Raw genomic sequence first — 25,362 nt, 5'->3', positions numbered from 1 at the left:
GACAAAGCAAAAAAACTTGTCAGGAAGCCATAGACTGTACTGAAAAAATAACAAGAGGAAAATATGCCAGATCACTTGCTTTAGGATCTTTGTGTTAGCCCTGGACAAACTTAACAGCGGCTGAAGCAGGCAGGAGCCAGGGCTTCTCCCCATCATTCATGGATATGCGCAGCTTGGCTAGGTAGAGGAGAGCCGGCTTTCACCCAATCTGATACAGTTCGGCCATGCAGGTCTTATACTTTGCATGCTGCCTTGGCACGTCAAGACTGTGGTTATCGTAGAAGTGGACCTTATGGCCTTTGTAGGTCAGATCACCTCGTCTGCGAGCCTCGCGGATCACCAAGTCTTTAATTTGGAAGCGGTGGAAGTTTTTTCCTTTTGACTTGGACATTGCTAAGTAGTCAATACAGCTCTATAAACCTGTTGTAAAGAAGAAGAATCTTTATTTGTCAGACATGAAACACACCTGAAAAGTGTCCTCTGCATTTAACCAATCGCTAGCTGCACATTCTAAGTATACACATACATACACACACAAGCTAGGAGCAGTGGGCTGCTATGTCAGCGCCCGGGGAGCACACATGGGGGGTTTGGTGCCTTGCTCAAGGGCACCTCGGCAGTAACCCAGTATTGTGGTCTGTAGCTGGACTTGAACCGGCCACCCTCCAGTCCCCAAGCCAAGTCTCTACTGACTGAGCTACTGCCACCCCAAAACAGTTTGAGAAAAGGTAATAAAAAATTAAAAGTGCCTTAGTGGGAGCAAATTGAGCTTGTGTCTACCCTGTGCATCTCATAGCGGAAGTCCGAGAATGAGTTTTGAATTTTCTTTTTTTTTTTTTAATTTTTTTTTTCTTTGGTTTATTTGATAGGGACAGATACAGATCATGTGGGTTGTACAACAATCCAACAGAAAGCATCATAGCATTTATAGCCTTAGCTAATTTCCAATGCCCGTCCCTAGAGGGGCCTTTAAAATAACATACAAAAAACCTGTTTTTGTTTTTTTAAGAAAAACATCTTATCCATACATCCAACCCTCCACTCAAGCATCTATCCATCAATTCATAAACAATATCTTCCTATCCATTCATCCATCCCTCCATTCATCCATAGAATATATTAAATAACATGATAACATTAACTTGTGAATATCCCCCTAGGTCCCTATTAAAGAAAAGTTACAGTACCTCTTTTTGTGGCCCCAATCACATTCTTCTTGCTGAGCTGAACTGGAGGAACATTGACACAAAGAGGAAATTGAGTACTAATAAGACTCACTTAAGTAGAAAAATGCATAATTTGTTGATAATGCTCCAGATTGTCTCCCTTATCACATACATTGGAAAGCCATTGGGAAAGGATTTCTCCATGATCAGTATGTATAGGTGTAATGATTACAGGGACCCAAACTGCTTTCAGTCAGGAACACTGTTGTCATAGGTTTAACCATTAATTGCAACAAATTGAATACTGTTATGCTTGGCACTGATGGCTCCACTCATAAGATGCTCCCTGAATTGACCAAGCAGCATCCCAAGCCAAAACAGGGAGCGCAATGCAGAAAACTCCCCAGGGTATACAAGAGTGAGCCTTAAGGAAGGCCATGAATACAGTTTAACCTTGAGGTTTGATAGGAGTCAGAAATAAAAAGGCGGAGGCTGAGGTGGTGGCGGTTTGAGTAGGAGCTGTTATGAGTGAGGAAGGAGCCATATTTAAATGGTCTACATTGTGGTGAGAATAGCTGTGATTGGTGTCAGACTGATTGGTAGCAGTGATTCAGTTGACAGTCTGTCAGCTCATTACAGCTGAGGCGCATGATCTCTGTGTCCTGCATGGACTAATGGCATGCTTTGTGTAGTGTATGCTATATATGAGTATGACGGACTTAAAAAAAACCTGCAAACTAATCCTTTTAACCCATTACGTGTTTTGAAGTATGAGTTTGTTGCTCATTATTGTGTTGGTTAACAGTATGTTACTTTTACAGTTTGTTACTTTATTTGACTCAGTAGTCCTCTGAAAAGCTATGTCAAACAAAGCTCAAATCAGAATCAGAAATCCTAAAGCTAAATGGGAGCCATTTAGAATGTAGAGTGAGCATTGAAAACACACCAGGGCACATGTTATCCTACTGAAACTGAAATAGCCAAGACTCTTCACGTCATTAGATTCCTACCAGCTGGAATAAAGCATCTCCTGTCTCCGATCTTCTCTCCTGTCTCACCCTCTCTACCTGTATCTCTCCTCCATATGAGTGTTTTTATTTTCTGGCCCACATCTCAGATCATAGTTTCGGCACAATCCTTTTGTCTTAAAGTCATAGCTCCTGTGCACAATGCCTTACCATAACTCAGCACCTATGAGAATAAAATCAATGGTCATTCCCATTTTTAGCCTGCTGATCATCATCTGGTACATGATTGCTATCATTTTTAGAGGGGTCATTGGTGTGATGCATACTGTAGCTGGTGTCTGCGAGGGAGATAAAGATGGAGAGGGTGTGAGGATGATGGAGAAAGATGGAGAGAATCTCACAAAGAATGCACGAAAGGGGAGAGATTGCATTTGTGCAACTTGGTGTGTCTTTTGTGCTTGTTTGTGGTAAGGGGCAGATTTTGTTTGTCTGTGTGTTTGTGTCAGAGGGCAGATCAGGCAAGGCTGCCATTGATGGCTCTGAGCTCCATCATCTTAACACTAGGGCTGCCCGATAAATTGAATTGTCATCATCATGGTAATCTGAACATGTGCGATAAACCCTTAGCAAAAGACTGCCTGATACGCGATGAATAAGAAAAATCATTTTGTTTACATGTGCCGTGCATGCACCGTGAGCATGCAAACATTTAGCCTCAGACGGAGCCCCAGATACAAGGGCCAATCAGATAAAGCCCCAGCTAGCCGTTAGCTACCCTAACAAAATTAATCGGCATCACTTTGGTGGTGATTGCCAGGTTATGATGGCTGAGGGAGGAGAGAAAAGTGATGAAAATGTGGCCGACGAAGACCTTGTAGTGAAAAGAAACAGCACTGAGTTAGAGCTGATTGTGTGAGTATGTATGTAGGAAATAGTAGGACCCTTGATCACGCTACTAAACAGTTACGGGAATGAATTACGGGATGTTTTTAACTCCGACGTGAACGGGTCAGAGAGCTGTGTCGGGTGCGCACAGCTAATAAAAATACCAAATCCAATCCCTTTACTCTTTGTCTGCTTACACATGCACATGCAGACATACACTGGTGCAAGCTGCCAGTGTTATCACAGTGGGGATGAGTGTGTGTGTGTGTGTGTGTGTGTGTGTGTGTGTGTGTGTGTGTGTGTGTGTGTGTGTGTGTGTGTGGAAGAGCCGTGTGCCGGGCGTGTGTGTGTGTGTGTGTGTGTGTGTGTGTGTGTGTGTGCACGCGCTGCTTGCAGCCAGCGACACCACAGAGAAATATGCGGTGTGTGTGCATATGCGCTGCCCACAATTAGTGACTGCTCCGTCACACTGCTATATGGACTTATTTTGGATTCAGGAGAGACGACGTGTTACAAACACAGGTACCACCTGCAATACAACCATAAAGACCTACACAAACAATTCAAAACTAACGTTAGCCCTCATTGACTGTATAGTTAATAATATGCAAACTTTATTTATTTTATTTTGTTTGTAACTTGTGTGTTAATTATTTGTTTATTTATCATTAGGGATATTGTCAATATTGGACAGTGTTATCGCACATTGCAGATTTTCCTCATATCATGCAGGCCTACTTAACACCCTTAGAGCTGTAACCCTCACAAGGCCATGTGTCTGTGTGTGCGTGTGCATGTGCATTTGGTGTGTGTATTTGGTGCTGTGAAGCCTGTAGTGTATGCTGTGCACTATTGGCTCCACTAGATAGATGGCTTTGGCCTGCTGTCCACCTCCTTTGTCTCTCTGACATACATACACACACACACACACACACACACACACACACACACACACACACACACACACACACTCATCCTCACTCTGACAACACTGGCAGCTTGCACCAGTGTGTCTCTGTGTGAATGTTTGCATGTGTAAGCAGACAAAGAGTAAAGGGATTGGACTTGGTATTTTTATTAGCAGTTTGTCTGTTTTAATGTGTATATGTGTGTGTGTGTGTGTGTGTGTGTATGTGTGTTTGTTCACCTGCCTGTGTGTGTTTGTGTCAACTGTAGCATGTTTGTGTGCAGCCTGTGTCCTTTAAGTGCGTGTTATCTGGTAGCTGGTGTCCCTCCACTCCCACTAACAAAAAACAATGTGTCCTCCCCCAAATGCCCTCATTGTTTGTGTGGGCAAACATTTGAGCCTCTGCCCTAAGCTTGAAGTGGAATGGAAATATTAGCAAACTCTAACCCCCCCTTAAGAAATACTTTTTTTGCCCTTGTGTGTTCACCATTGCTGTGTTTTTTCCCTCCTCAAATTTTCTTCTCCCACTTGGTTTGAATGGTTTAAGCGTATCAATTCCTGTGGAGCCATCTGAGCCAATACGGACCCTAGTCAGGAATGGTAAAGCTCAGAGAGCAACAATGTTGATTTTCTTAAGTGAGGTGTGACAGAAGGGTGTAAGAGGTGTTAAGGGGTGTGATTTTATGTGTTTGTGGCGCACATGCATTTGTGTATTTTTGTGTGATCATTCTGAGTATGTCAAGCCTCTTTTATCCTGTAGTGCTATTAGCATCTGTGCTTTTTGTCTGTGTATCTGCCTGGACATGCAAAGTGGTGTACTTTATGTGACTGTGAAGGCTGATTTATTGTTGATCACTTAGCATGATTATCTCTGTGAGCGTCCCCTAGTCCAAAATAGTAGGTCACCAATATGAAGCTCTCATGCAGACTATCAACCTTGTGTATGCATATGAGTGTGTGTGTGTGTGTGTACTATTAGTATATTAGAGAGCCTTTGCAATCCAGCCTTTTCAACAATATCTTTAAACATCAGAATGCAGATGTTGCAGTTGCAGGTGCCTTACATGATCCTTTCAATTTATCACACCTTGGGTATCATTTTTATAGGTTTGCCCATCATTTCTGTCCGTAAAAATATTATTGAAATCGAAGTTTGTTTATCCAATGCATTTTATCCAATGCCAACACACTATTGACTCTCCTGTCAAATCCCACATCTAATCCTATTATATTCGGCTGTCATCTTGTGCAAGTATCTTAAGTTATAATTAACTAAAACACAATGATCTTTAATCACGTATAGCTGTTATATTAAAACCATACATGCCCCATTTAAATTGTTCATATGCACTGATGGATACATTTTCCCTGTGTAGGGTGATAATAATGATACTTGCTGAAGTTAAAGCAACCAACAGGAACTTATAATTTTTGTGAATCTGATGACACCTGTGGATAAAAACTGTATGAGCATAAATATCTTGATCTGGCTATTGCATATTTATTTATTTTTTTAAAAGCAATTAAAAGAAACAGACATATTTGTCATAGTTTTTTTTCTTTTTTAAACACAGCTGTATGGTTATGAGGTAATGCATCTTATTGTGATTATGTAACATTAATAACTGTGATATGATAATGATGAAACAAAGCAAAGAAAATGTCCAGACACCTTGTTAGCCTAGATATAGCCTGCATCTTACAGATTCAGTTGCTTGATAAAAGTTATTTTTTTGAGAAAATCTAAGGTTATCAAGATTCCCTAGCAATAGGGGTGTAACGGGGCTGCCTGATAATAAGTTAATAAATTTTCAAATAAACAAAATAAAATGATAAAATAAGCTTTCCAATGAGTAAAATATTCTCAAACAAAAACTACATGAAATATTATACAAATAAATTCCTCATGGCTTGTTAAAGGCTTTTAACAAAACTTTTCCACAATAAAGTGCAGCACTAACAGTTCCAGCATGTAGCCCTGTTCAGTTTTACTCAGCCTTCATATTTTTTGTCAGAAAGATTAACTTGTCCACATTGACTCCACCCATGAGTTATTTGTGAGTACATGCTTTCATTACAAAGATATAAGGACGACAATATGCACTTTTGGACGATTTATTGACAGTCGCGTTTTTTGGGACAGGCATCGTCAAAGTCACCTACACTGTCACTGTGTGCTCTGCAGCGCTCGTCTAACAGTGGTTTGCAGGTCGCAGCCCCCAGCCGCCGGCATCTCTGTTTGGAATAGTAGGGTTCAAGCCACGTCAAAATGAAGACTTGGATCGATGAGCAGGGCGATCGGAATGTTTTTCCTGGTTCGCGGACTTGGCCGAGGACCCCTCTTGAGATGGGATTCTCAAACCACACCTCCAGCACACCTGGTACCCTCACCGGTAAAATGAAAACCAGTTAAACTGTCACACCACAAACATGTCTTTCTCCGTTGCAATATCTAACCAGGAAGCCGAAGTGTTCCCAAGCAGTAGACTTTAGCGACAAGGGAAGGTTTCAAGCTCTGGTTTCTTGCTAGCGTTAGCCATGATGTAACCGGGCTGCACGTGTCGCTGCAGGCTGAAAATAAACACACGCAACTTCCATTCGGGCAACTCACCCGTGCACAGCCCTGTACCGAACCGAACGTCCTGTACCGAAACGGTTCAGTACAAATACATGTATTGTTACACCCCTACATAGCAATGTTGTGAATTTGATGAGAATCCAACACATTGACAGCCATTCAGAATAACTATAATAACTATTCAGAAATAGCTAATCTTCTCACTGATCTCACTGGTTTTGTTTTGTTTATTTAAACATGTTCCTGCCCAGTGTGAACTACCTCTAAGAGATTAGGGGCCCTATAACCAGAGTCCCCATTCCATTCTTAAATTCAATACAGTATAAAGTTCAGTAGAAGCTAATATTAGACATCAACTAACTTTATTTTCTAGCTGAGCTAAGGCTATGAGATATGTCCAGTGCATTTGTTGCAAGTAATATAGTTATTTTGAGGTTTTCCAGTAAATAAACAACAGCAGGCAGATTTGTTTATCGTTTTAACCTTTCAGAAGCTCTGAACTGCCTGTAAAAGCTTTGAATCTGGACCTCCATAATGACTTCTACTACAGTAGTTTGTCCTTTCAGTTAATAAAGCTAATAGGTGATTTTATTTTATTTCACTTCATTATAGCACTGTATAATTCATCAAAATGTTACCAAAATTGCAATATGTTTAAATGCAATATCCAAATTACAAGTACCTGCAATTTTTTTCAAAAAAAAAGTTTTGTGACTAAAAAGCACTATAACGATGTACTGTTGTGCTCCAGAGATGTCCTGGCATAAATATCGTGATCTCAAGATGTAAGAAGACATTTTTGTTTGGTACAGACCCCCACAAATGTCACATTGTCATGATTTTAGAAGTGTTTTCAATGAAAAGGAAAATCATGATGCCAATTGATCATTCCTACCCAGGGATGTCAATGATACATTTATTAATCAACAATCAGAGATGTGCAAAAATACATATACGAGATTCTTTATTAGAATACAAGAGGTTTTTCATTTAAATATACAAGAAGACATTCTATACAAACTGCTATCTTTGCATTATTAGCCAGTTAGCATCATTGTGGGTTGGATTGTTTTGGGCCAGTTGCAGTTATTTTGTTATGTTTCAGTCAAGTAACTTAATGTTTAATTTATCTCTTATTTTAACTCTTAATGTAGCCTGGTCTGATTTAACATAAATAATAGGCCTTGTCAGTGGAAAAGGGTTTTCAAAAAATATCATATCACAATATATTTCATATATTATTAATGATTAACAGATAATCGATTGTTAAGGCTATCGATTAAAGAAATTGCTAAAAATTTGCATTCCTATTTCCACCAGTCATGAATGATGTCACAGTCACAAGATCTGTCAAAATGATGATGTCATTGTAACCAAGTCTGTTATGAGTAGCCTTTATTAATACGGATCTGGCACATTTGTATGACAGGGTTATATAAAAACATATTAAGTACTTATAAAAGTATAGTATAGTAAAGTGCAATGCTTGTTAAGTGTCTTATTAAAAATGTAGACAAAGTATGCAAAAAAATAAGTCCTGGGTGTTTTTCATCGAAAATAATTGCTATTGAATTGCATTCAATACAGTACTATAAAAAAACACATTTTCCTCAAATCTGTTGGCCAGGGGATTGTGTGTAGGTGTATTTAAGGCGGAAGAAACCAGTTGGGTTCATATTGGTTTAATCTTACAGTAGGAATGCATTTTTGTACAGAATGAGACCTGGATTTTGTCGTTCATCTTTCATACTATTGTCATGTTTTGAAGAGATTGCTTCATGGCCAGTATGGCGGGCTGGAATGATTACAGCAACCACTGATTACGGCAACTTTCAATGCACATATGGCATGTATTTTATAAAGGCATTAAATGAATGTGTGGCTGGGTATGTGTGTTGTATATGACCCCAAGCCCATTACTTTCTGCCCTATGGTGGGGCAGTAAAAACTGCCCCTCAGCCATGAATTTACAGCCATTAAACATAACCCCCACCCCCACCTCCACCTCCACCTCTCTGCTTCACCTTGTCTTATACAACTATGCACATTTGAAACTTGGATTTAATCTGAAAGCAATCTTTAAATTTACAACTTACATCCCTTCCTCTGTCATTCCTTTATCTCCTGCAAACACTCTCCGCTTCTATAGCAGGGGTACTCAAATACAAATCTTAAAGGGCCACAAAGATTTTTTTCAATGACTCAAAGGTCCATGTATTGAGGTCGGTCAGGCCACATGCAATAATACTGTAATATTCAAAACAAAATGTCCTTTTCATTCTAAACAACAAAATACGAACTAAAATAAAATGTAATTTCCATTTTAACATAAATTAAAATACATAGTTGAATATTTCCTCTTTTTGTTTGCCTTCAAACATTGTGTCCATCACTTCAGTCATGCATTATTTTATTTTATTGTGACATAGATGTGACAAGAATCCTGCTTGCAGCTTGATATGACGATTTCAGTGCATCTATTAGTGTTGTGCTTATCTCGGAATTTTGAGGAAATGTCTCTTCAAAATTCCTATGCCTCGTCTCATAATGCCGTTTCAAATTGGAAATCATCACAGCTTTTCCTGGCATATTGTAACGCACCTTGTGGACTGTGGCGCAATGACTCTTGGGTATTCTGTTGGTGTTGGTGTAATTATGGTTCGTGAATGTGTTTGTGAATAAGATGATATGTAAGATGGTTGTGGGTTAATTCACGTCATTTGTTCTGTGAATAAATGGTGTTGAGTTTTAACAAGGATGATACAAATTTTGGCACCGTGAGTGAAAGGGTGTTTGCCGGGAAAACTCCCCGTCCGTTACACTCTTTGTGAAAATACATGATGCAGGGTTCTCCCCAGACGGTGGAACAGCGGCGCTGCGCCGCTCTACCGCTCGGTCAGCGCCGCTATACTCCGCGCGTCCGTCCGTCCGTCCGTCCGTCCGCCGTCCCCCGGTTGACGGCTAGGAGCTCCCGGCTGACGGCGATGAGCGTCCGTCCGTCCCCCGGCTGACGGAGTTGATGACCGGCTGTCCGTACGTCCGTGTCTCCCCCCCCCGGACTGACGTTGACGAGCGGTCCCCCCCCGGACTGACATTGACGAGCGGTCGCGCCCCCCCCCCCGGACAGACGGTGCGGCGCTATACTAAGAATTTCTGGGGAGAACCCTGCATGATGAGACTAGCTAGAACATGTTAAGGCCAAGTATTTGTTACCGCTGCACTGTCAGATACGTTGGTCTCGTCCTGGTTGAAGGGAGAATGAATGCAAATTTTAAGTCCCTATTTCTCTGAGTTGCTGGAACATGCCATTTTCAATCTCTTACCACCGGCAAAATGTGAATACACGAACTGCTCCGAAAACGAAAGTTGAAAGTTGCGATCGCAGCGGTGAGTGACCCAGCTGTCTGTGTATCGTTGACATGGAGACAAGTCCCGGTGTACACGTGCTGACCCAACCAAAACACAGGAATGAAGGAATAACAGTTCGGGGGCCACAAACAGGAGGCCGGCGGGCCGGATGCGGCCAGGGGGCCGCCTATTGAGGACCGCTGCATTACACTGTGGAAAGTAGTTTGCAGGGAGGAATCAAAGTTAAGGATGCAGTAAAAGCTACCACTTTATTCACCCCATTGGGGCAACACTGTATTCCACTGCTGTGTTTGACACTAGAATGATAGAATCGGGCTGCTGGATTTGCCAGTAAGTACATACTTTACAGATTTCAGTTGTACGTGTTTGTCACTTTCTTAGACAATTAATAATGGGCTGCTGCAGGCTAATTTGTAAAGGTAACACCTGCTCTTGGCGATGTCACAGTGTTTTGAAGGATTTATTTATTTTTTTTTATCCAGAACATGACAAATTGCACACATAAAACTAAACATTTCTGTCTGGTGACAGCAGCCATGTTTCCATAAAATGTCAAGCAAATTTTAAGCGAACCTTTGAAAGTTAAAGCTTAGAATTAAAATTAAATAAAATCTTAAAAGAATTAAGATGTAATTCTGGTGGATTTCCATAAACTGTATTGAGCGAATTAATTAGGCTATGTAAAGCCTAATTTCGTCAAAGCATGACACGTTGAAGGCTAGGTGGCTATGAAGTAAGCAGAGGCTAGAGATAAACAAAGCAGGAGACAAAATGGAGAGATGTCGTCAGGTATTACTTTTGATGGGGCAAATTGTACATTTTCTTGGATGCCAGCTAGTATTTGCCATGTTGCATGCTGTCTGGCAATGATAAAGAAATGCAATGATTATAATGCTCACAGCAAGGGTGATAAGATCAATCAATCAATCAATCAATCAACCAATCAAAGCTTTATTGTCATTTTGTTGTATAAACAAAGCAGCACAACAAAAATGAGATTACGTTTCTCCAGGATCAATAACAGAAGATAAGAAAATAACATACAATATATAAAAATAATAATTTAAAACTAAAACTATGACTAAGGGCTTGTGAAGTACATCAGTGCACATGCTCCAGATCAGCAGTTCATCAGTCTAACAGCTTGTGGAAGGAAGCTGTTGATAAGTCTGTTAGTTGGACCTTTATGACTCTGGAACTGTTTTCCTGATGGATCAGTTCAAAGAATGTGTGGAGAGGGTGGGAGGCGTCCCTAATGATGTTCAGTGCCCTGCTCCTGCAGCGGCTTTGGAAGAGTTCTTGGACAGAGGGGAAGGAAACTCCGATGACCCTCTCAGCTCCTCTCACTATTCTCTGCAGGTCTTTTTTGTTCGACATACTGCAGCTGGAGTACCATGTCGAGATAGAATACGTCAGAACACTCTCCACCACACCACTGTAGAAGGTCCTGAGGATGCTGGTGGGGAGAGAGGCTTGTTTCAGCTTCCTCAGGAAATACAGTCTCTGCTGGGCCTGTTTCGCGATCCCTGAGGTGTTTCTATTCCAGCTTAGGTCCAGTGAGATCTGCACTCCGAGGAACTTGATGTTCTCCACACTCTCCACTGTGCAGCCACTGATGCTGAGAGGAGCGTGCTCAGGCTGTGACCTCCGTAAGTCGATGATCATCTCCTTTGTTTTGTCCGCATTGAGCACCAGATTATTTTCTCTGCGCCAACCCTCTAGTTGTTTAACTTCTTCCCTGTTCATCGATTCCTCATTTCTATGAATGAGTCCCACCACTGTGGTGTCAGCTGCGAACTTGATGATCAGATTCCCCTCGCTTCTGAATGCACAGTCATGTGTTAGCAGTGTAAACAACAATGGACTGAGTACACAGCCTTGAGGAGATCCAGTGCTCAGCGTAATGGAGTTGAAAGTGTTATTTCCGACACGGACAGACTGAGGTCTCTCTGTCAGAAAGTCCTGGATCCAGAGACATGTGGCAGTGTTCAGGCTGAGTAGGAGTTTCTTCATTCGTTTCTGGAGGATGTTGGTATTGAATGCTGAGCTGAAATCAATGTACAGGATTCTGGCATAGGTGTCTTTCTGGTCCAGATGAGTGATGACTGAGTGCAAAGTGGTGGATAGTGCCTCTTCTGTGGAGCGGTTGGGACGATAAGCAAACTGATATGGGTCATGCCAGCTGTGATGTGTGGTTTGACAAGCCGCTCAAAACACTTCATCACAATTGGTGTCAGTGCGACGGGGCGGTAGTCGTTCAGACAGGATACAACTGATTTCTTTGCTGCTGGTATTATAGTGGATGTTTTGAAGCATATGGGGACGATGGCCTGAATGAGGGAGATTCTGAAGATGTCAGTCAGGACATCTGCTAGCTCACCAGCGCAGGTTCTGAGCACATGTCCCGGGATGTTATCTGGGCCTCCTGCTTTCCGTGGATTGACCCCTTTTAAGATCCTGCGTGTGTCAGCTGCGTTGATAGTGAGGGCTGGCCTGATAGATGGTGGAGAGGGAACAGCTCTCCTCTGAAGTTGTTGAGCCTGTCTGGAAGAGACGCATCTTTGTCGTTGATCCCCTGCCTGGACTTGTAATCTGTCAGAGCTTGGACTCCCTTCCACATCTGTCTGGTGTTTCCTGTGTCACAGAGGTGTCCCTTGATTTTCTCTAGATAGGTGCCTTTCGCAGTCTTGATTCCCTTTCAGAGCACAGACCTGGCAGAGCAGAAAGCAGTCATATCTCCTGCCCTTAAGGCTGCATCTCGGGCTGTCAGCACCTAGCGCACCTCTGTAGTCATCCAGGGTTTGCGATTGCCACGTGCAGTGAAAGTCGTAATTACAGTGACATCCTCTGTGCACTTTGCAATGTAGCTGATAACCACCTCAGCATACTTTTCAATGTCTATCTGATCGACCTGAGAGGCTGCTGTCTTAAAAACCTCCCGGTCAGTGTGCATGAAACAGTCCTGAAGTGCTGATTCTGCCCCCTCAGGCCAGGACTGGATTTGTTTTTTCACGGGCCTGCTGCGCTTCAGTATTGGTTTGTAAGCAGGCACCAGCATGACAGATAGGTGATCAGAGCGGCCGAGGTGGGGGCGGGATGTTGCCTTGTAAGCATCTGGGGAGTCTGTATACACAAGGTCCAGCATGTTCTCTCCTCTGGTTTGAAAGTCAACAACTTGCTAAAACTTGGGATAACAGCCTTTAGACTTGTGTGGTTGAAATCTCCTGCCACTACTACAAAGCTGTCCAGGTGTTTAGTCAGGAGCTCACTGATGGCATCATGGAGCCCTCCAAGTGCCTCGTTAGCATTACCTGTAGCATGTGTGCTAGGAGCTATGTAAACAACAGCTACAATCACTATGGTGAAATCCCTTGGCAGATAGAATGGCCGGCATTTTACGATGAGGAACTCCGCTAGCTGAGAGCAGTGTTTAGAGACTAACGTGGCACTTACACACCAGTCCTTGTAATATAGATGCACAGGCCCCCTCCTCTTCTTTTACCGGAGGTAGCTGCATCTCTGTCACCTCGGAAAGCTGCATCTCTGTCCGCTCGGAAAGCCGTCATCCCCTCCAGCTGCATGGCCGTGTCTGGGATATTGTCTGGAGCCATGTCTCTGGGAAAGCAAACACACAGCAGTCTACACACAGCAGTCTTTCCACTCTCTGTGGGTTTTTTTTCAGCAGACGTAGCTCATCTAACTTGTTGTCCAGTGATTGGACGTTGGAGAGTAGGAGCGAATGTACTGCCGGTCTGTAGGGGTTAGCCTTTAGCCTAGCATGGATCCCGGCTCTCTTTCCCCTCTTTTGTCTACGTTCGTACTGCTTCTGCTTTCTCCTCCTGCGGCTGGCTGGATCCGATAAGATCCCGTGCTGGCGTAAAATGTCCAAATCACAACCATTCATCAAAGTTTTTGCAGCCTGCGTTACCCTGATTCTTAATAAAGTCTCTCTGCTGTAGATTTTGAATGCTGAAAGTCTGGGATAGGTAGGACACCCAAACCTTCACTGTCATTGACCCCTGGAGGGGCTGCTGCGTCCATGTGCGCTGCATCCATGGGGTGGCAATAGCTCAGTCCGGACCAAAAAAAGAACGATGTGGACCGGCAGTTGGAGAATGCTGGTTCACATCCTGGGCATTGCTGAGGTGCCCTTAAGCAAGGCACTGACCCCTAACACTGCTCGTTGGGCGCCGTGGCATGTGTGGCAGCCCCTTCACTCATCTCCTCTACACTGCATGTGTGTGTTTGTGTGTGCGCACCTGTGTGTAATGTGAGTGGAAAAAAGAATTTCCCAATTTGGGATTAAGATAGTATATAAAAAAAAAATCACCATAGCAAAACACCGTAAAGATGACGACAACGCTGAAACAATTCATGTAAGTTGAATGTTCACCACATCAGAGGTTATTCGGCGAGTCTGTTTCCATCAAACATTTTGCATATTGACTCTGATTTGCAAAAGACAAAAAACAACAAATGAGCATACACAATTTTTTGCAAATTAGAGAAAATTATTCAAAATGTTGCAGTTTCCATGAAATGTGATCTTCTTCAAAATGCATATAAAAATGCTTCATGGAAACACGGCTAGTGACACCTGGGTCTGGGATACAGATGCTTCCTAAATATGAAATAATCTTATCGTAACCAAGGATTTGTCTGTAATTTTTAGACTTCTAGAAGAACTGAATGTAGAACAGCTGAAAAATGTTTTCTTTTTTTTTTTTTTTAAACTAAAGGGTTATTGTGTAGGATTTAAAAGATCTGCGTTTTCATTACTTTAGAATGAGCCTTTCATTTCTATGGAGAGAGCAGGGCCTCTTCCATGGAGTCCACCATGTTGCACCACCATTGTTACAGTAGCCCAGAACAGTGTTGGGCACGTTACCTTTAAAAAGTAATTAGTTATAGTTATTAGTTACATCTCCCAAAAGTAACTGAGTTAGTAACTGAATTACTCCACTATAATTATTTTACTCCGACTCGCCATTGCTGCAGTTTACCTCTGCTAGTTTGTGTGTGTGAGGCTGCTGTGTGCGTGTGTGGTTTGTCTGTAAACTGAACACTGCCTCTTAATTGGCTTATGAACTCTTACTCTAACTTAGCCAATCATCATGACTTATGCGATTGTCTCACCCCTACCTCCTCCCCTCACCAGAGAGAGAAAAACAACAGCTTTGCAGCTTGTAGCACCCTAGCTCCGGTGGCTGAGAGCCAAATTGGATGACAACAGCTTCAATGAGTAGCTTCAGTTAATAATGCGCTGCATTTAATTGTCAGTAACGGCATTGTAACGATTGAAATAGTAATTAGTTGGATTACCGTTACTGAAAAAAGTAATGCTGTTTATTTTAACGCCACAATTCCCATCACTGACTCAGAACAGATAAGCCATTTCCTCGTGTTTACCCCTGTTTAAGTAACGTTCACTGAAACCTACAGTGTACAGCAGTTTTAGGAAATGACAAAGCTTTTTTAAATATTTGACCCTATATTTGTGATATGTATCACAGGAAGAGGTTAAAAAGAATTGAGAGACAGATCACCTGATCTTTATTTAATGGAATTTGATGACACATTTACTGCAGAATGCAGCCTTAACCTTTAACATCTGTAACGTGTGACATTTTATCATTCTTTCCTTGTTGACTCTGTACTTATAGGATACATACATCCACATGAAATCCCAGACATGATCGGAAAATCCACACAGATATTTGGTTTGGCTATGATACTATCCATGGTGCTGTATTTAGCAGTCATTTGAAATCCAAGCCTCTCCGGGAATCATCACCTTATCGCGGTGGAGAGTTTTGCCTGTCCCAATGAACCTGGGAGCTAGGTTGTCAGGAGCCATGTGCCAGGGTCTTAGGTGCCTCAAGGGGCGGCAACCCTCGGACACCGTGGCGGACACCGGTGGTCAGGGAAGCAGTCCCACTGAAGAAGGAGTCCTTTAGGGACATGTTGTCCTGGGGACTCCTGAGGCAGTATTGGGGTACCGACTGGCCCGAAGGGCAGCAGCAGCAGCTGTGGCAGAGGCAAAACAGCGGGTGGGGGAGGAGTTCGGGGAAACGGGGAACCATCCAAGCTGTGTACAGCAAGGATGGGACCTTGTTGACTTAAACTGAGGAGGTCATAGGGCGGTGGAAGGAGTACTTTGGTGACCTCCTGAATCCTACTCAGCCACCCTCTGTAATGGAGACAGAGCTGGAGGATTATAGGGTATCATCGCCAATTTCCCTGGGTGAAGTCACTGTGGTAGTCAAACAACTCCACAGTGGCAAAGCCCCAGGGATCGATGAGATACCACCAGAAATGCTGAAGGCTCTGGGTGTCGAGGGGCTGTCTTGGTGGACACGCCTCTTCAACATTGCGTGGGGGTCGGTGTCGGTGCCGAAGGAGTGGCGAGATCAGAGGTGTGGTGGTCCCTCTCTTTAAGAAGGGGGACCAGAGGGTGTGTGCCAATCACAGAGGTATCACACTACTCAGTCTGCCTGGGAAAGTCTACTCCGGGTCCGGCCGATTGTCGAACCTTGGATTGAAGAGGAACAATGCGGATTCCGCCCTGGTCGTTGAACAACGGAACAGCTCTTTACTCTGGCAGGGGTCTTGGAGGGGGCCTGGGAGTACAATCTCCCACTCCACATGTGTTTTGTGGATCTGGAGAAGGTGTACGGGATGTTCAATGGGAGGTGCTGCGGGAGTATGGGGGGAGGCGGTCCCTTCTCAGGGCCATCCAATCCCTAAACTCAAAGTGAGAGCTTCGTGCGTGTACTCGGAAGTAAGTTGGACTTGTTCCAAGTGGGTGTTGGCCTCCACCAGGGCTGTGCATTGTCCCCAATCCTGTTTGTGATATACATAGACAGGATTTCAAGGCGCAGTCGTGGTGTGGAGGGGTTACAGGTCGGTGACCTGAAGATCGCATCACTGCTTTTTGCAGATGGTCTTGATGTCATCGGCTGTAGATCTACAATGCTCACTGGATCAGTTCGCAGCTGAGTGTGAAGCGGCAGGGATGAGGATCAGCACCTCTTAATCTGAGGCCATGGTTCTCAGTAGGAAAACCGGTGGATTGCCTGCTCCAGGTGGGGAATGAGTCCTTGCCCCAAGTGAAGGAGTTCAAGTACCTCGGGGTTTTGTTCACTAGTGAGGGGATGATGTGGCGTGAGATTGACCGGAGAGTCGGAGCAGCGGGTGCAGTGTTGCATGCGCTTCACCGCACGGTTGTGATGAAAAGGGAGATGAGCCAGAAGGCAAAGCTCTCGATCTACCGGTCAATCTTCGTCCCTACCCTCACCTATGGTCATGAGCGATGGGTCATGACCGAAAGAATAAGATCGCGGGTACAAGCGGCCGAAATGGGTTTTCTCCGCAGGGTGGCTGGGGTCTCCCTTAAAGGGATATTCTGGTGTAAATTTAATCCATGGTCTAAATCTAAATGTAAGCAGATGATACAGTTCTCTATGTGCATGCAAAAAGCAAACAACAGGCTGCATCTAAACTAACTGAAGCACTGGTCCACTTTTCTGATTGGCTAAAAAGGTCACGTCTACATCTGAAAATTAACAAAACAGTCTGTATGTTCTTCTCTCAGAAATCTAGTGCACAGCAAGCTAATGTTTTTATTGAAGGCCAAAAACTCTTGGTTGTGTCTGATTTTAAATACCTTGGTATCATTTTAGATTCTAATTTAACTTTTAAAAAACATGTTAAAAAGGTGGCTAATACCATCAGATTTAACCTGGCTAATTTTAAACACAGAAGGCCATGTCTAACAACAGAGGCAGCCAAACTCTTTATGCATGCCATGATCTTTTCTCACATATCATACTGTTTCACAAGCTGGTCCCAAGCAAACATGACAACCCTGAAACCAATAGAAACCCTTAATAATCAAACCTTAAAAACACTAGATCAAAAACTTATCAGCTATCACCACTGCAATATTATAAATAAGTACAACTTATTTAATTTAGAAAGCTTTTTACATTATCTGGATGCTTGTCTCATTTTCAAAATATTACATGGGCTGGCACCTCCACCACTGGGTGAGTTTATACAGCAGAAAAACAGCAGTGGTAGGGTAACTAGGGCAGCCACCAGGGGAGACTGTGTTATACAGTATAGACGTAGCAAGTTTGGCCAAACAGTCTTTTCAGTACGGGCCGCAAATTACTGGAACTGCCTTCCTATTGAACTTAGAGAAAGCACCAGCTATCTATCATTTAAAACAAAACTTAACAGATGGATTAAAAACAACCAAAACTGCAATCATCAATAACTGACCTACTTCATCTTAAGTGCTGCACTTCCTTGTACTGCACTTATTTTTTTATTTTTATTTTTCATGTCTCTTTTCTCTCTTTTTCTTTTTTGCTTTCTATCCTTCTTGAATTTTTATTTATTTATTTATTTTTATTTTCTTTCCCACTAATGTAATGTGATGATGTGTTGACCTGCCAAGGGACTACAGGTGAAAATTAGCTTTTTTGCTAATTCTGGCATATTTACATTTTGAGTGTAAACTGAAAATGTCAATTGATGTGCATTGTCTCTTTTAAATAAATAAATAAATAAATAAATAAATAAATCATCATGAAACTGTGTTAGACTCCCTCTCGAGAGATCAAATTAGCAGACCGCTAATTTACGGAGTTTTATCAACCTCAGAAACGACCGCACGACAACAATACATTGCAGTAAATGGGTCCAAATATAAACCGCCACAAATAATGCTCAAAAACAGCACCAAACTTCAGCAACAGTACAAATAGGGTCTCAGCACATAGTCCGGGGCATCTAACCTCCATGGCTTTTTGGTGGCAGTTTATATTTGAATCCATTTACTGCAGTGTATTGTTGTCGTGCGGTTGTTTCTGAGGTTGATAAAACTCCGTAAATTAGCGGTCTGCTAACTTGATCTCTCGAGAGGGAGTCTAACACAGTTTCACGGTGATTTAGACCATGGATTAAACTTACACCGGAATATCCCTTTAAAAATAGGATGTGAAGCTCAGCCATCCCGGAGGGACTCGGAGTAGAACCACTAGAACCTCTGCGTGGAAAGGAGCCAGTTGAGGTGGTTCGGGCATCTGATGAGGATGCCACCAGGGCGCCTTCCTAGGGAGGTGTTCCTGGCACGTCCAACTGGGAGGAGACCTAGGGGTAGACCAAGGAACAGGTGGAGGGATTATATCTCTTCTCTGGCCTGGGAGCGCCTGGGGATTCCCCAGTCAGAGTTAGCCGATGTGGCCGGGGAAAGGGAAGTCTGGGGCTCGCTACTGAAGCTGCTGCCCCCACGACCCGATTCTGGATAAGCGGGTGACAATGGATGGATGGATGGATGGTGAAATCCAAGCAAAAAGCTCCAGTCCTTTATGTCTACAGCATGTGGGGATGAGCCTGTATGCAGTTTTGACCAACATCTGTATTCTAATTGACAGTGACTTTGTGGTTTTGTGTATTTACAGTGTGCTGTGGGAGCCCATGGGGGATGGCAAGCGTGTGATGTCATTGGCTGATAACCACGCACTACTCTGGGACCTGCAGGAGAGCTCCACACAGGCCACGGTAAAATACACACACTACTCACACTGTAAATCACAGGATATGCTAAAACACACAGACCACATCGCACAATTGCTAACTCATTATTTGATGATAACCATATAGTCTTTGTGTTATCAGATGCACACATCCTCTCTCTGTGTCAATAGCAGATTGTCCACTTTTCATTATATCTCATATGGTAGTTAAAGCCTTGTTTCTTAAGTAGTGCTGCCTATACGATACATTGAATTTAGCATAAAAAGTTATGGAAACAGCACTACATGGCCAAATGAAAGATATATATATATATCCATCCATCCATCCATTTTCGTCCGCTTATCCGGGGCCGGGTCGCGGGGGCAGCTGCCTGAGCAGGGACACCCAGACTTCCCTCTCCCCGGACACTGCCTCCAGCTCTTCCGGGAGGATCCCAAGGCGTTCCCAGGCCAGCTGGATGACATAGTCACACCAGCGTGTCCTGGGTCTTCCTCGGGGTCTCCTCCCGGCAGGACATGCCAGGAACACCTCCCGAGGGAGGCGTCCCGGGGGCATCCGAAACAGATGCCCAAGCCACCTCAGCTGGCTCCTCTCGATGTGGAGGAGCAGCGGCTCTACTCCGAGCTCCTCCTGGGTGACAGAGCTCTTCACCCTATCTCTAAGGGAGCGCCCTGCCACCCTGCGGAGGAAACTCATTTCGGCCGCTTGTATCCGGGATCTTATTCTTTCGGTCATGACCCAAAGTTCATGGCCATAGGTGAGGGTCGGAACGTAGATTGACTGGTAAATTGAGAGCTTCGCCGTTCGGCTCAGCTCTCTCTTCACCACGACAGACCGATACAACGACCGCATTACTGCGGCCGCTGCACCGATCCGCCTGTCAGTCTCACGCTCCATCCTTCCCTCACTCGTGAACAAGACCTTGAGATACTTAAACTCCTCCACTTGAGGCAGGAACTCTCCTCCCACCTGGAGGGAGCAAGCCACCTTTTTCCGGTCGAGAACCATGGCCTCAGATTTGGAGGTGCTGATTCTCATCGCAGCCGCTTCACACTCGGCTGCAAACCGCCCCAGGACATGCTGGAGGTCCTGGCTCGAAGGAGCCAACAAGACCACATCATCCGCGAAAAGCAGAGATGAGATCCAGTGGCTCCCGAACCAGATCCCCTCCGGCCCGTGGCTGCGCCTAGAAATTCTGTCCATAAAAATAATGAACAGAACCGGTGACAAAGGGCAGCCCTGCCGGAGTCCAACATGCACTGGGAACAGGTCTGACTTACTGCCGGCAATGCGAACCAAGCTCCTGCTCCGGTCGTACAGGGACCGTACAACAGAGGGCCTCCAACCCCGTACTCCCGGAGCACCTCCCCATATATATATATATATATATATATATATACATATATATATATATATATATATATATATATATATATATATATATATATATATATATATATATATATATATATACATATGTGTATATATATATATGTATATATATATATATGTGTATATATATATATGTATATATATATATGTGTATATATATATGTATATATATATATATGTGTATATATATATATATATATATATATGTATATATATATATATATATACACACAAGCTGCTGCAAAGCAGAGGTGAGCTGAGCTGCTATGTGTGATGCACTGTGGAGAAATGTCGTCCCAGCAAAAATGATCCAAAGTCTGGCTGCATTTCACAAAGCAGGACAACACCTCGGGGTTCGTCACTTGTAATACCTGTAAGAGGGATCTGCGCGCTAAAGGCGGTAATACAACTAATATGTCCAAGCATTTGGCCACACAACACGGCATTACACTCCAGCAATGCCGTGTGTTTGACGCACTTAGCAGCACCAGTGATAGCACTAGCACAGCAGGTAAAATTAAACAACTGGCTAACCTTGTGTGATAATGATAAAAATGAGGTTGATTTAATCAGCCCGGCCCTGCCCGTTCCTTGTTTGTTGTTCCTCTTGTTCCTCTATGGGATTATCCTTAGCCAATAGCCACTTGGCTTGTGGACTCATCTCAGCAGTGAATAATTAAGATTTATAAAAATAAACCAGGTTGTATTCTTGTATGTACTCATTTACTACTTGTTTTTTCAGCCTATTTGGGAATCAATAAGAGAATCGATAAAAAACCGGATCGATAAACAGGAATCGATAAAGCATCGGAATTGCTAAATCCTTATCAATATACATAATAATAATAATAATAATAATAATAATAATAATAATAATAATAATAATATATTTAATTTGTAAAGCACTGTACATTTAGATAAATCTCAAAGTGCTACAGGAAAAGCACCAATAAAAGAAAACATTAGTAAAAGAAAAAAAGAAAAACACCTGAAAGTCAATAGCAACTTAGTGGTCATAGGCTCTGCTAAAAAGGAACGTTTTAAGTCCTTTTTTAAAACATTCAACAGTCTGTGGGGCCCTCAGGTAATCAGGGAGGCTGTTCCATAGACGAGGGGCGGCAGAACAGAATGCTCGGTCCCCTAAGGTGCGGAACTTAGTCCTGGGGGGGTGGAGACGGTGAGAGCTGGTCGAGCGGAGGGGTCGAGATGAGGTTTGTGTGGTTAGCAGTTCTTTAAGATAGGAGGGGGCGTTGCCATGGACGCACTGGTGAGTGAGGAGGGAGACCCTGTAATCAGTCCTGGCGGAGATGGGAAGCCAATGAAGTGAATGGAGGATGGGTGTGATGTGTTCATACTTTTGCAGTCTCATCAGGATCCTAGCAGCACTGTTTTGCACATACTGGAGCCTTTGGATGCTCTTGCTGGGGGTTCTAATCAGTAGTGCATTGCAGTAATCCAGCCTGGAGGAGACAAAGGCATGGATGACCTTTTTGGCGTCAGGAAAGGAGAGTGAGGGTCGGAGTTTGGCAATATTTCTGAGGTGATGTAAGGAGTTTTTGCAGAGACGTTTGATGTGAGCCTCAAAAGTGAGGTGAGGGTCAAATATGACACCAAGGTTAGTGACGGATGTGGAGAGGGGAATGACCTGCCCAGAAAATGTGATGCTGGTTATTGAGGATGACTGGATCTGGTGAGGGGTGCCAACAAGTATGACTTCTGTTTTGGAGCTGTTTTACTGCAGGAAGTTGTGCTTCATCCACGCCTTTATCTCCTCCAGACAGGTGGTGATAGTAGATAGTGGTGATGGTGGAAGCAAAGTTGCAGAGGGGCTTGAGTCCATTTAATGTACAGTTGTGTGTCATCTGCATAACAGTGAAATGAGACTCCAAAGCGACTGATGATCTGGCCAAGGGGGAGCATGTAGAGTGTGAAGAGGGTGGGGCCAAGGACTGACCCTTGAGGGACCCCACAGGTGACAGTGTGTGTCCCTGATCTTGCACCTCCAATGGAGACGTACTCTGTCCTGTCGGTGAGATACGAGTGGAACCAGTCGAGAGCGGTGTCAGTGAGTCCGATGGTGTGATGTAGCCGGTTTAGAAGTATACAGTGGTCGACCGTGTCGAATGCTGCAGACAAGTCAAGGAGGATGAGGAGAGAGGGTGAGCCAGCATCAGCCGTCATCAGCAAGTCGTTTGTGACCCTCATCAGAGCTGTTTCAGTGCTGTGGGCGGAGCGGAAACCAGACTGAAACCTTTCGAAAAGGTTGTTTTGTTTCAGGTGATCCTGTAGGCGGGCAGAAACAGCTTTTTCTAGTACCTTGGAGAGAGTCAAGGTTGGAAATGGGCCTGGATTTCAGGGTCCAAGGAGGGTTTTTTAAGGATTAGTCTGATTATGGCAGTTTTTAGGGCAGGTGGAACATGGCCAGCTTGGATGGAGTAGTTTATCACTGTGGTGATCAGAGGACTAATGATAGATTTGTTTGTTTTCACCAGGACTGTAGGAAAAGGGTCGAGGGCACAAGTAGAGGGTTTCATCCTCCTGATGATGTCCTCAACCTCTTGCTGTGAGACTTCAGGGAAGCAGTGGAGAGGCTGGGAGATCGCAGACTGTGGGTCGACAGTCAGGATAGGTAGAGTGGAGAGACAGCCAGATAGGATGGCACGGATGGAGTCAATTTTGGAGCTGAAAAAGGCCATGAAATGTTGCAGTGTTCTTCTGTAGTTTCTATGTGCGGGGCTGTTTGTGGCTTGAGGAGATGATTAATGGTGGAGAATAGCTGCTTAGAATTTCCAGTATTCTCTTTTATTAATTTGGAGTAAAATTTTGATTGTGTTTCTCTGAGGGGTTCTGAGTAGGCCCTTTGATGTTCCCGATAGGCTTGTTTATGCACAGTGAGTTCTGAGGCTTTGTGACGCCGCTCCAAAGCATGCCCAGCTGTCTTCATTTTCCGCAGTTCATTAGTGAATCAGGGTGTTGAACGGGAGAAGCTGACTGTTCTGGTCCTGACGTGTGCATGGAGATCCAGGATGTTACCCAGGGTTTTATTATAGAAATCCACAGAATCACTGGCTGATGACAGCTGAGCAGAAAGAAGGCACTGGAGGTCCACAGTCAAATTTTCTTGGTTGATGTTTTTCAGGTTCCTAAAGCGGAGTTGGTGATTTTTCTTAATATGGGGGGATGGAAATGGTAACTCCATGGAGATGACCTTGTGGTCAGACACGCCCAGGTCATACACCTGTAGATTGCTGTTAGGGGTAGAGTCCGTGATGACCAGATCGAGAGTGTGCCCCCCGGTGTGAGTGGGTACGTCAACATGTTGAGTGAGATTGAAACAGTCCAAACATTGAAGGAATTCAGCAGCAAGACAGCAGGATGGGGTATTCAAGTGGATGTTCATGTCTCCTAGTATAATTGTATTGGCAGATGTAATATAGAATGATGAGAGGAGGTTGTACATCTCCGGAATGAAAGCTGGGTTTGGTTTGGGTGGACGGTAGATGAGAAATGCAGTCATGAGGAACGGAGGCTTACATTTAAATGCAAGGCATTCAAAAGTGGACAGTTCAGGTAGAGGCAGGGGTAGGGATGGGTACCTTTCACATTTGAACCGATACGGTACTGATACTCGGTACCTGCGAATCGGTACTGGTATATATCGGTACCTGTTTTTGGTACTTTTTTGCATATTGTGTGGTAATTAAAGTTATTTTGTATATAAAAAAATTAGTAAAAACTTCTGAATTTTGAATATTTGTTTGAGTGTCTATCCATGGTCACATTATGTTTGATTTTTGATGATCTAAGTACTAATAATAACAATCATGGCGACAAAAAATTAACAAAGTCTGCAAATCAAGATAAGAAACTGCAGCAGCAGTGAGCCTGGTTTCTTTTTTTCAGCAGAATAGAGATATACTCCATGAAAGAACATTATAACATATGACATTGTATAAAATAACATTTAATTATAGTAAAAGAAAGAGTAAAGTTGCAGTGGGCTACTATTATAAATATGCACCATATATAGTTTTTATTATTATTATTATTATTATTATTATTATTATTATTATTATTATTATTATTATTATTATTATTATTATTAGTAGTAGTAGTAGTAGTAGTAGTAGTAGTACTATTTTTCTGCATATTCTTGACTTTGAATGGGAGCATCTGTAACGCTGCAGTTTCTTGTCGGGCATCAATGAAGTATTTCTGATTCTGATTCATATATTATGAAGTCAGTTATTTAAACTTAAATTTAATTAAACAAGTTGACAGTATGGTAGAAAGATGTCACATTTACATGTCAGGATCTGGTTATTATAGACACAGATTAAATATTTAACTGTCATGTGTCATCACAGTAACAGCGTTACATACATTAGCAGCTATAAACACTTGTAAAAACATAAAAATACATATTGTGGTTTGGTGCGGACCTGTAGACTGTACATATAAGGAGTAGTTAATGTTTATAGTCATCAGAGAACGTTACGTTGTTTTTGGTTCGTATTTGTTTCCTGAATTAACTTATTAACTTATGGCACT

At 43.1% G+C, this 25,362-nt stretch overlaps 1 protein-coding gene across 3 annotated transcripts in view; it reads left to right on the top strand.

Moving 5' to 3' along the window:
• eipr1 (EARP complex and GARP complex interacting protein 1) overlaps positions 1 to 25,362 on the top strand; it is a 226,433-nt gene that overhangs the window by 62,721 nt on the left and 138,350 nt on the right. For all 3 annotated transcript variants that reach the window (XM_030443726.1, XM_030443725.1, XM_030443724.1), the window contains exon 5: positions 19,344 to 19,443. In XM_030443726.1, the coding sequence (XP_030299586.1) occupies positions 19,344 to 19,443 (100 nt within the window). The remainder of the gene's footprint in view (positions 1 to 19,343; positions 19,444 to 25,362) is intronic.

This window comes from Sparus aurata, chromosome 16, assembly GCF_900880675.1.
Source record: "Sparus aurata chromosome 16, fSpaAur1.1, whole genome shotgun sequence".
NCBI lineage: Eukaryota > Metazoa > Chordata > Actinopteri > Spariformes > Sparidae > Sparus > Sparus aurata.
Note: the sequence above shows the minus strand (reverse complement) of the source record. Positions and strands in the feature narration are given on the sequence as shown.